Source organism: Myzus persicae, unplaced genomic scaffold (genome assembly GCF_001856785.1).
Source record: "Myzus persicae strain clone G006 unplaced genomic scaffold, MPER_G0061.0, whole genome shotgun sequence".
NCBI classification, from domain to species: domain Eukaryota; kingdom Metazoa; phylum Arthropoda; class Insecta; order Hemiptera; family Aphididae; genus Myzus; species Myzus persicae.
The window spans coordinates 15891-27897 of NW_019100507.1; the positions used below are offsets into that span (position 1 = coordinate 15891).

A 12007-nucleotide genomic window follows, 5' to 3' on the forward strand; every position below is an offset into this window, starting at 1 on the left:
CAGACTGTATAAGATAACACAACTAAAAGGCTTAATACTTATAAAAGTATAAGGTTATTATTACGCTTAAACCAAATAAACAATTTAAGTTTCACAATAAATGAACTAATGTTATATATTCAAATGAAGGGCCCGATTCTACACAAAGTGACCGACGAGCGCTCGGTAAGTCCTCTAGACATAGCGTTAAAAATTCCAAAAAGTCAGAATTTGTATACATGCATATTGTAAGCATAAATATGGGTTGAGCATGCTTAAAGAATCACATGTATGTATTATATCATGTTAATCTTAAAGTTTAATAAGTTTGGGAACTGCTGTCTAAAACATTTGCTATCCACACTTCTTTAGGAGCATCTATCGATGAAACGTATTTATGAAAAGGAGTTCAATATATCTATTTAAAAATAGGCCATGTTGATGTCATTAACAAATCAAAGATGAATGTGATGAAGTTAACTTACCCAAATTTGGATCCAATAATGGCACATTGTGAAATAATAAAAGATCTTCCATAAGCAATTGTTGTATCTCAATACTCGCGTCACGCACTTCGGCGTACCTAGCGATTTTCTTTTCAGTCAACTTATTGTCAAATGTTATACGTTTTGTATTCTTATCACGCACATACATTGGCTTATTAATCCACTGACTACTCAGGGCAATTATTTTTTGAAAATTTTCGTGAGTTTGAATTACACGCTCATAAACATTTTTAGTTAAACTATGAATAGTGCTAATTGTATTTTGTAACGATATTGGTGACATAAACTGTTCACTTTCTGTATACGTTTCTTCGTGCAAATCATTTTCACTTGAGTAAACAATATCTATTTATAAGATGATATTATACTTATTTAGTTATCTATATGATTTATTGATATGTATTAGTTGAATCTATTACGTTTCCCCCGATGCCTTTTCGCCCCCGATTCTATAGACATCCCCCCCCCCAAACACTGAATTAAAAATGTTTAAATATCATGATATTATGATGATTGTGTGTTTCAGGTAAAACCAAAGAACCTATTTTCCAATCTATTTTTATGTAAAAAAAAATATTTATTAATTCAGGGGGGGAAATGTCTCTGTCCGGGGGCGGGACGTCCAGTACATCTAAAATTGACGGGGGAAACGTCCAAATACCGTATTAGTTATACATATAGTAGAGATAATAAAACATTTTTTTTTACCTTCCGTATTCCACGTAACATTCTTTTGAGCGTCATCAATAAGGTTTTCAATATTCTCGATTTCTTGAATAATTAACTGTAATTCTGTAGGGTGTGTTTCAGTTCTCAGCATATTATACCTATATTATCAAATGTAATTTTGTAGCAGACAAATAGGTATAATTAAAATCAGAATTTTTTCTCATAAGAACATAATTTTGAATTTTGATAGCAAATTAAAAATCACTTCAAATAAACTTTTAATGAAAAAACATGTCAACCTAATAGTAAAATACCCTAATACCGGCTCTCATGAACAATCACTGAACATATTTTAATGAATGAATAGTGTGATTATTATAGTCCATCAAAAATAATTTAGTGAATATAGCTTAATGTTTGGCTTATTAAATGTATTAATTCAATTGTATGCAACTTGGAATATTGTAACTAGATAGGGTTTTTTTCTAATGATTGAATATATTTAGTTTTATCATTTAAACATATAAATAATCAATTATTATTAGCAAATGTTTTAAATGTTGAAAGTAGGTACTAAAATTAAAAACCTAAATAACATTACTAACCATTTAACGATTTCTTCAATATCTCTTTTATACTCCAAAATCAGTTTTTCTCGTTTATAGAGTTTAATTGCTTCGTAAGGTATGTCATTTGTTTCAATCGTCAATATTGGATTTTTGAAATTGTAATTACAGAGTATTATATATCTGGTTACTTTTATTGCTGCATCCAACTTTTTATATAAATTTAAATAAAAATAATCAGTTAATGATGATTGAATATAGATAAACAAAAAAATGATTACTTCTTCAGAAAAGTTTAGACTGATTATGTTATTTTTGTTAATCGTGAATAGTGGTTGTACTATTTTGTCTTGTATCTGTAGTGGTACAACACGCTTCCATTCCTCAATTATAGGACTTAAATAATTTTTAAATTTATCCTTTAATTGTTCAGCCTTTATATTGATTTGATCTCCTCTTGGAGTTTTCATGATTCTGTACAACAAAGAAAATGTTCACGATAATATTAAAATGACAACACTAAATTTATACATGAAATAAATTCTTATCAATAAATACACACTTTCATTCATTTATACAAATGTATTAATTCTATTTATTATACTGAGGAATAAAGTATTTTTTGAATAAAAAGCAACCTTGATATTACAATACCCCCTCTTCCCTTTTTAACCGATAGTTATTAAGCGGATGATTTTCTTGAAAGTTATGATGAATCGAAATCAAAACTCTATTGAATAGCTCCTTAATCTACTTAACATATTACCATTGACGTATTATCCTTAGTACCTACGCAAAGTTATAGAACTCTAAAACTACTTGCTCGAATTTTGATTTTGATTTTATTCTCAATAAAAAATAACTGCTGAATAACTATAATAGTGAAAAGTATGATTGCCAATTTGAAAAAAATTAGTTTGAATGTCACAGTTTCATTCTTAAGTGGTACAAAAAATCTCAAGTAGGTACTTAAAATACAGAATTTGAGTACATAAATAATTTTAGCATAACAATAGGGCGAGCATGATTAAAAAATCACTATACACCACCTACCTACATGCTTAAATATTTAATGGGTACCTAGTTATTAGTTGATTAATTTTTTTTTGGAACCTTGTTACTATTACTCTAAATTATAAATCATTACTGGATTTTTTTATGGGCTTCAAAATATAGCCTATATTAGGTATAACATACCATTTCTAATTAAATAGTGTATTAATTATGTATATAGTTATGTCAGTGTAAAGGCCGTCTTTGTAAACTTTGTACATATTTATGCTGCTAGCAGCTTATAATTAATACCTAGCTTATTCGTTTATTAATTGTTAATTTGTAATTATTTTTCATATTATTAAGTCTAAATAATAAGAACACAATACAATCGATTCTCGTTTGCCATTTTTTAGGTTGGAAAATATTTTTGATATTGAAATTGATTATGTAATATACCTAGTAAGATTTTTTTAGAGGGGTCTACAATATTTTATTGGTAGCGATAGAGGGATAGTAAGTTTTATATTTCGGGGGACGGGGGGCTTAAGCCCTAAAGCCCCCCCCAGCTACGGCATTGAACTATATCAGCTACGTCAATTTGCTATCCGAGAAATAGTGAAACAAGATTCATTTAATAACACGAGTTGTAAAAAAGTCAGTGAACTATTGCGTAGTACCTAAGCAATTTGTTAAATATTAAAATGTAAACAATATATTATATAAAATATTTACGGCAAGTCAAAAGACCGAATAACGTTTAAATCTTCCAACAATCGATTATTTAACCGTGAGTTTCCCCACATTATTGCTCTAGCAACGAGTGGGTACTCTAGATCCATTTCTTCTGGTATGAAACGCGTTTCGTAATAGTCACTTTTCTCAATTTCGGTTACCATTCCCGTTCCTGATAGACGGTCGATAATTTTCTAAAGACAAGCAGAATTAATGGTTTCAACTACTATGTCAATATTATTGGTCGCGAAAAAAATAAAGGGTATTGATACTAACAAGCTCCTGGGCCAAATCTTGGTCGAGTAGATCCAACACTTTTTCGTAATGTTTTTCCACGGCAGCCGCTACCATAGGTCGATTTAACACGGCCGAACCAAATACCATTATAAACTGTAAATATAAGGTAGCAATGATTGTAAAAATGTAGCTAAGTGACTGCATGTGCATCATGCACCTTTCTTTTAAACCTGATTCAGGGTCAGATGTTTATTTTATTTATTAACGCCAGTCGGCTTTTATTACAATATTGACAAGTATTCCAAAAAAAGTAATTTCATACAATAAGTAGGTATAGGTAAACTATAATAATAAAACATTTATGTGTTATAAAAATGATGAGTGTTTCTAAGTACAAAATTATTGATAAATATTATATTCAGTTGTATAAATATTGGACATAATTCTAATTAGGGGAGCAATTCTCCCCGAAATTGCTACGTCCTAGTGGAAAATAAAAAAATCTATATTACGTGTGTTACTAGGATTGCCAAGACATTAACTTATAATTAAGTATTAGTGTACACTGTACAACCATTGATCCATTTAAAGTTAAAACCGTAATCGATTTTTATATAGGCACCAAATGAAAAACTTAAGTTCTTCTGTACATTATTTTAATTTATAAATACTAATTGTATAATAGCTGTATGCATTTTAAAAATGTGTTCTTCAATCGTCAGGAAGTACTTCAGTGGGTCAGTGGCTTAGTGATGCGGGAAGGTAATATAGGTATATAATAATTAATATTACTAATCTGAGTAATATTTTATAAGCTCATTGAAAAATTAAATTAGGTTATTTTATAAAAAAAATGTAGATTAAAAGAGAGTATAAATTTACCTTGTGAAATGAAATTGAGTCGTCGATGTTTTCGAAACAGGCTTTTGAAACAGTAGCTAAACGATTGTCAATATCGTCCGACATGTTTAAATAGAAATTGTAGTCCTCCATAAACAAGGCGTTATTCACATCGCTTAGCAAGTCCAATGGATCGTAAGCTATGGAAACCATCTTTTCCATGTACTTATTAAACCGAAGATACATGTTTTCAACCATCGGCCCATACCAACAGCCCATAAGTCCACCCACTTCCACTTTCTCCAATTTTTGATAGTCAATAAACTTTATTATCATCGACTAAAACAGTATCATATTTTAATATGTACATAATTATAAAATAAAGTTATATACGTAGTACATATATACTGAATATTATGAAAAAATAGCATTTTAGAAAAAAATGTTAAACTCTTTTAAATAAAATGTATACCAATCATTTAAATTCAAAGTATTAAAGCATTTACTAAACTTTAGAGGACCCTAGTTCATAAACAAAAAAAAAAAAATCTAAAATGAATGGTATTAGTGTCGAAATTTTCAGGACAAAAAAGATTTACCAGATTCCATTAAAAATATAGTTGTTAACATTTGAAAAAAATAAAGATAATTCTACTGTTGCGTGGTACATCTACGTGTTTAAAATTTTTAAATTAAAAGTATATAAAAAAAAGTCCTGTTAAAAATAAAGAAACAATTTTTTTTGTTTTTTTTTTAAATTCTTTACATCGATCCATAATCTTTAAAAAAAACCCACTTACTATGGTACCTTTATGACATAAAGTACATCCGGTATTTATTTCACCCTAATCTAACCTATTGGCTATTTATAACCTTTATAATGGGTTATTATTTTATAATGAACCACTCATTATTTCAAAAAGTATTAATTTTTTTGAAAATATTTCTTTACGTAATTTCAAGTTATACAATATCATTAATATTATTTTTACTAGAAACAATGAAAAATGGTTTTTTTTTTTCAAAAACAAATACTATTTAAAATAATGAGTGGATCATGATTATAGAAGTATTTGGTATAGGTTATATAATGTCAAGTATTAAAAATATTGAGAAAGGCTTAGCAATAAGCAATAATAATAGCTCGCGTAATAAATGTTTAAAAAAAAAATTTTAATAAAACGGGGGAACTTTTGCAATGTAGTAGGAATATAATTTGAAAATGTTCGTTATTTTGAAACATTTTGTCAACATTTTATTCTATTTCAAGTTAAAATGCTTATAAAAAAATTATGCCTGTATTTTCGAAATTTTTTAATTGGTAAGAAATGTGCTTGTTTGTACAGATTGTTTTTGAAAATAAATAATTAAAAAAAAAAGAACCTATGTATGACTTATGAGGAACACTGTATTACATTATCAAGTTCTTTGGCTGAGAAAGAAAAGCAAATTTATAAGTTTAAAGTGTCTATTAATAGATTTTATTAGCCAAAATATTTTTAAAATTTTACCAGATTGAGAAAATTATACCATAACTTGTTCTGAAACTACAATACTTATCAAATCCTTACCATTAAAATTAAAATTTACAAATAACCAAATCGATTTTGTTAAAAACTGGTTAAGTGTAAATATCCCTCTTTTTAGTTTTTAGATTATTTTAAAAAGTATTGGAAATTACCAACTAGATATAATTTACTATCAAAAACCACTTACAATTTGAATAATTTAAGAATACTTTCGGCTAAATAACGTAATTGCAGACCCAAAAAACATTATTGTAAAATAAATACACTCAATACTCCGCTCAGAATTTTAAACGTGAATTTAGATTGGTACTGACAATAAATACAATATTAATAAATATTTTAAAAATTACGTAACTCAAATCTGTAAGCTTAGGGTGGGCAATATAGTTATGAGTTTTGAATTTATATATGTAATACATATCTAACATACTTTAATGCAATTTAACCGCTCCTCAAATGCGTCGAGATTCTGAAAAAGCTCATTTGTGTGGAAGTGCCAGTAACGTGGCTTGTAATTACGTGAAACTGAATTTGTCAATATAAATTTATCAAATTGTTCTTGAAAATATTCAGTTTGAGTAACTTTGAATTCATTTCTAGGCATAATATATTTTTTAACTTAATATTATGACAATAAGTGTATTTATTTATTAAGATGTATGAATATTGAATATAGTAGTTACTTGAAATAACTTAATATGTCTAGAATATCATAAATCTTATCTAAGTTCTCCGCTAATTCACCTTGAAAGAGAGCCGTTGGTTCTAAGTATCTTGAAGACTGGAATATAATTTTTTGATAAGAGAATAGAAGAAATGTATACATTTGTTGTGCTTACTTCAGCCATGACCATATTACATAATACTTTTATCAAGATAATTATGTAAGTGTAATTTTGAAAATTTGGACAATTTATCCATATTAAAGCCAATTTTCTCCATAAAATACTTAATTCCATCTTCGACTCAACCAAACCATCGCCTTCGATCGTATTTATGTGCTTAGTGAGCGTAGATAAAAACATATTTATGAGATTCGTTTCTCGTTTTTCTAAATAAAAACAAAATACTTAATAAGATCACTGAAATAAATATTTATACATAGAAACTATAATAATTAGACAAATCGATTTACCAGTCACTGTTGTTTCTATTATTTGCTTATAAATATCCATACACGGACTTTTTGTAATGGTTAAGAAATTTCCAATCTGTTGGTCAATTTGTTCGTGAAAATGTATAAGTTGCTGTTCTCGATTTTTCCAAAAAGCAAGGTCTGTATAATTAAAATGTGTTAGTATGAAAATTGAACAAATTTTAATTATATTATTTTAATTTAGCATATACATTGGGAAGGCGACGCAGCGGGATCTTTCTCTAAAATCACATCTGGCTTGAGCGCTACCATTATTTTCATTTCTTTGAACCAAGTGTACACTTTGTTTTCCAATCTTTGTTTTAATACATCATCAATAATTTTTCCATCACTAAAAACATATTTAATCGATAAAATATTAGTATTCAATAGTAAATAAAATATTTTTTTAGATTCAGATCTATATTAGAGCTATTATATACTGTGGCAAATCTCATTTCGCACATCGTCACATTTATTATGACATTGTAGCCTGTAGGTACTAAATTTAATAAAATTATTTTTGAATAGAAAATTGGTACCTCATTTCAGTGGTTTTTAAGGCATTAGTAATGTTGTCATATCCATAAGGTAATGTCAATATTGAACGGTTTTTCATCTGTCCTGACATGTTATTTATGTTTGTAAGAAAATCATTAAGCCTGTCTTGAACTTCCACTATAATGTCATTTGAACAGTTTTTGAAAAAATTCTCTTTGGTGGAAAACAAATTTAACAAAGCCTATTCGTGATAAGTATCAATCAATTTATTTAACTATAATATATAATTTAACTATGTTATACTTATTTGTCATAGTGTCACTTACGTTTTCAGTGATTGCTTTTAAATCCTCAAAAGGGTTTGGTGACACTTCTCCACACAAAAGTAGAACATCACAATTATTTTCGGTAACTTCAATTGGTTCGAGTCTTATAATGTATGAAACTCTAGACTTGTAACCATCAGGAAAGTCATCGTACATTGGTACTAATAAACCACCAGAGTTCAACGTGAAAAAAATTGAATTACGATCTGGCGTGTTCAAAAAATCCATTACCAAAGCCTAAAAGTTGTATAAAACAAAACTAATTACCTCTGCAATTTTGCTTACTGTATTTTTCATATATACTTTAATATTATAAATATTTCTTTAATTTAATTTTATAAAGTTTCTCATTTAAGTATATATGTTTGATGTACACTATGTATATTATGTATTTAACAGAGCCTACAGGATATTAGAGAATGAAAAATATTTAGGTATGATTTCGAAAAAAACTTTGTTAGACACCTAATGTGTGCAAGTGTAGCGTGCAAAGATATACAGATTTACAAAAACTGTGTTGGTATGCAGAACTAAATTTTTTTTCAGCTCCGTGGTACGTAAGCAACAACACCTTTCATAACAATCTCAAAATCCCTACTTTCTTTGTACTTGCTTTCCAGTCACTATAAAAAAAATCAACGGTACCTATTCGTTTAGTATTTGACCTGCCACTGGTAGGCTATCAGACCAATGATTAATTTAATAACAGTCTAATTAAAAATCATAAAATCATGTAATATTATTATTATTAATTAATTAGTAATACAATTATAAATAATATTCCACTACAACATTTTGGCCCACTCAAATCCCCTAGGCCCTAATATCAAATCTATCTTATTTTACTCTTCTGGATAATCGGTGGAAGACATATTCGCTAAAATGAGATAGCTAAAAAAAAATCGTAACGTACAAAAGCTCCAAAGGTTGAAACGTATACCTGTGTTCCACGGTAATTATATTAACCGTGCCAGTGTGCTTCATTCCAAATGCCAGTTATTGAATTTAAAACTATATCGTTGGAAACTCCAAAACCAAAAGTATAATCTTAATCGAAAAATGTATTGTCTGATTGAGGTAGTGTGTGAGCAGTAGGGTGGTCCTTATATATATAGGACGAACAGTTTTGTTTTATAACATATTGTTAGTAAATAGTAGATACTTAGTAAGTATTAGTGTAGGTTGCTCTAAAATGAATTGTACGAAATCCTCAATTGTGCAATGGAAGAAATACTAGGGTGGCAAGATAAGTCGATTAAAAAATCAACCAATTTATTATGATTATATTTATTTTCATTTATTTATATGGATATTATATTTGATCGATTATTGACAATTTAAAATATTTTGAAATATTTTGAAAAATTTATATAAAATATCAATATTAGTGCAAATAATATTTATTTTTCATATTTTTGGAGCTTATGTCGTAAATTGGGTATGACAAGTATACTGGTAATTGGTAAGGTATATAATATTAAATTGGCACTTAAATGTCACACAAATTTTGTTGGAATGATATATCATTTTCTCACCTTTGGCGCTAAGGTGATATTGCCAGGATATGCTTTCCTTCGCTTATTAATGCATAATTGGCCACGCGATCTCCAAAACAAATTATTAAGAAAGAAAAACACACACCCGCGCACACACAAATCCAATTAAGTTGAAGTAGCGTTATTGATCGAATCCTCAGATCAAGCCTTGTACATTTTGTTATGTATTTTGTAACTTATTGTATTTATTTATATACAGATTGCAAATATTCATTTTCTTAATAATAAAAAAAAATACAAGAATACCTACATTAGTTGTTATATTCTAAATTTCTAAATATTTAACGAATTCGCGTATTATGAATAAGCATTGTAGGTATTTAATATGAATAGAACGTCTTATTTAATATTAACCATAAGTGAATAGTATACGTACTTGATAATCTCGATTTCGCATCATTGTGTCTATTACATCAATTTTAATTCTCAAAGATTTAGCAAGAAAATTATACACGTAGACCAACCGTTTATCATCCAATTCTGCGTTGTCTCCACTATTCATCTTTAAATGCAAGTAAATAAAAATAACTTATTTCAAAAAGTTATTGTAAAGATTTAAAATGAAATGCATAAATAACTATGAAAATGTAACTAAAGCTTAGATTACAATATATATTATAGTTTATTTTATGAGCTCAGGTTAGTTACCTTGGTGACTATAATTGCTATATCGAAAGCTATTGCACAGATGTGTGAACAATTCGTGCCAGTATCCCATCACTCATTCAGTTCTTTTGTACAAAATTACAATAAGGACTAAGGTGTTTTACATAATTATTTTCGAAAATGCGATCAATTATAATTTTTGATTTTTAATAATATTTCATCGCATTTCAAGGGGTAAATATAAGCAATTTTAATAACTTTTAATACATTCTAAAGTCCACTAAATAAACGTAGACTGGTAGACTTATTAATTTATATCTATATCTATACTGCTATATAAAATGAAGTCGCTTTCTTTTGTTCGGGATAAACTCCCAAAGTCCCAAACTACTAATTCAATCGTCTTGCAGTTTTTTTAAAATTAAAGAGGACATCACAGATGAGGTTTTAGCCATCAATTTATTCCGATAAAGTTAATAAATAATTAGTAATTATTAATTAAAATAAACGTGTAAATTGTATACCTGTACCATTTTTAGTAAGAAGTAGTCGCTGGCCTGAAAATAATTAACAATCAAACTCGACGACCACAGATGCTTATATATAGGGAGGTCGGTATCGACGTGAATAATAAACAATTATTATTATTATTTAATTTAGCAAAAAAAAAAACAATCAGTTTTATCTGAATATCAATTATTAGTAATTATAATCAATGGTATTAGTGTATTACATTATAGTTATTGGTAAAAAATAACTTATAAGTTTATAACTAATCGAATTTTCACAAATTGCTTTCTAAGATGGTTGAGTTGCACTTACAGCTGCTCATCGGCTTATCCACAGTCAAAATAAAAAATAAAAAATATTATTCATATAGACTCTATATTATAGAGTATTTACCTATCGTGGGGTACGATAATAATAGTATTATATCTATATCTATATTACTTTATAAAATGAAGTCGCTTTTTTTTGTTCGGGATAAATTCCGAAACTACTTATTGGATGGTTATGTCGTTTTTTAAATTAAAGAGGACATCACAGAGAAGGTTTTAGGCATATATTTTGTCCGATAAAGTTAATAAGCAGAGCTCGGGACTTAAAGCATTTGCTTATTTTTATGAATTGACTTAAAATGTAGGGTGATATGGAGGTATATGTCATGTTACAACACATTCAATTATGAAAGTGCTTTTTTTTCAGTAGGTACACAGTTTTTTTGGACTTAACTCTTTTAAAGGCTCTGAGTACTTGCGTTAGAAAAATAAAATACCTATATAACTGTCATAAGAAAAGAAACAAATAAACGATAGGTACAAAAAAAAACGAACGAAGATACAATATTATAGCACTGCTCAGTAGTTGTATTAAGTGTGAGAAATAATTTTTATCGATAAACTTCTCCGAACAATTCGTTTCTACACGTCGATACAAAAGGTCAGGTTCCAAGTAGCTGGAAACCCGCAGGCCGCCATTTATATATAGGTATACAATACGGCAAACTTTATACTCGCGTTAGAAAAAGAAATCATGAAAATCGGTTAGGTGGAACCTCAGATATAACTGTCATAAAAAAATCGCCTCACATTTTTATAATATAATATATATATATATATAAAGATAAAGATAGATAAAGGTAAAGATAACTCTAAGAAGAACATTGGACATATTATAATTTATATAAATATATATTTCTTATAGCAATAAGTTAGATGACCTTGATGTCAGTAACACTTTATTAATAAAAAAAATATATATATAAATATATCATTCCCCCTTCTCAAACATGACCAAATTACGCCACTGCTATAACGAATCACAGAACC

At 28.1% G+C, this 12007-nt stretch overlaps 2 protein-coding genes across 2 annotated transcripts; both read right to left on the reverse strand.

The window, feature by feature from the left end:
- Positions 1-14: 14 nt before the first annotated feature.
- On the reverse strand, positions 15-6650 carry LOC111029032 (dynein heavy chain 17, axonemal-like). Its single transcript, XM_022307853.1, has 8 exons — positions 6485-6650; positions 4568-4864; positions 3725-3838; positions 3449-3642; positions 2002-2194; positions 1760-1929; positions 1194-1312; positions 15-830 (listed from the first exon to the last, which is right to left on the reverse strand). The coding sequence occupies exons 2-8, from the start codon at positions 4859-4861 to the stop codon at positions 427-429; spliced, it is 1488 nt and encodes a 495-aa protein (XP_022163545.1). The 5' UTR covers positions 4862-4864; positions 6485-6650; the 3' UTR covers positions 15-426.
- Positions 6651-6655: 5 nt separating this feature from the next.
- LOC111029039 (dynein heavy chain 9, axonemal-like) lies at positions 6656-7827 on the reverse strand. Its single transcript, XM_022307866.1, has 5 exons — positions 7732-7827; positions 7402-7541; positions 7190-7330; positions 6894-7105; positions 6656-6835 (listed from the first exon to the last, which is right to left on the reverse strand). The coding sequence occupies exons 1-5, from the start codon at positions 7818-7820 to the stop codon at positions 6734-6736; spliced, it is 684 nt and encodes a 227-aa protein (XP_022163558.1). The 5' UTR covers positions 7821-7827; the 3' UTR covers positions 6656-6733.
- Positions 7828-12007: the final 4180 nt, after the last annotated feature.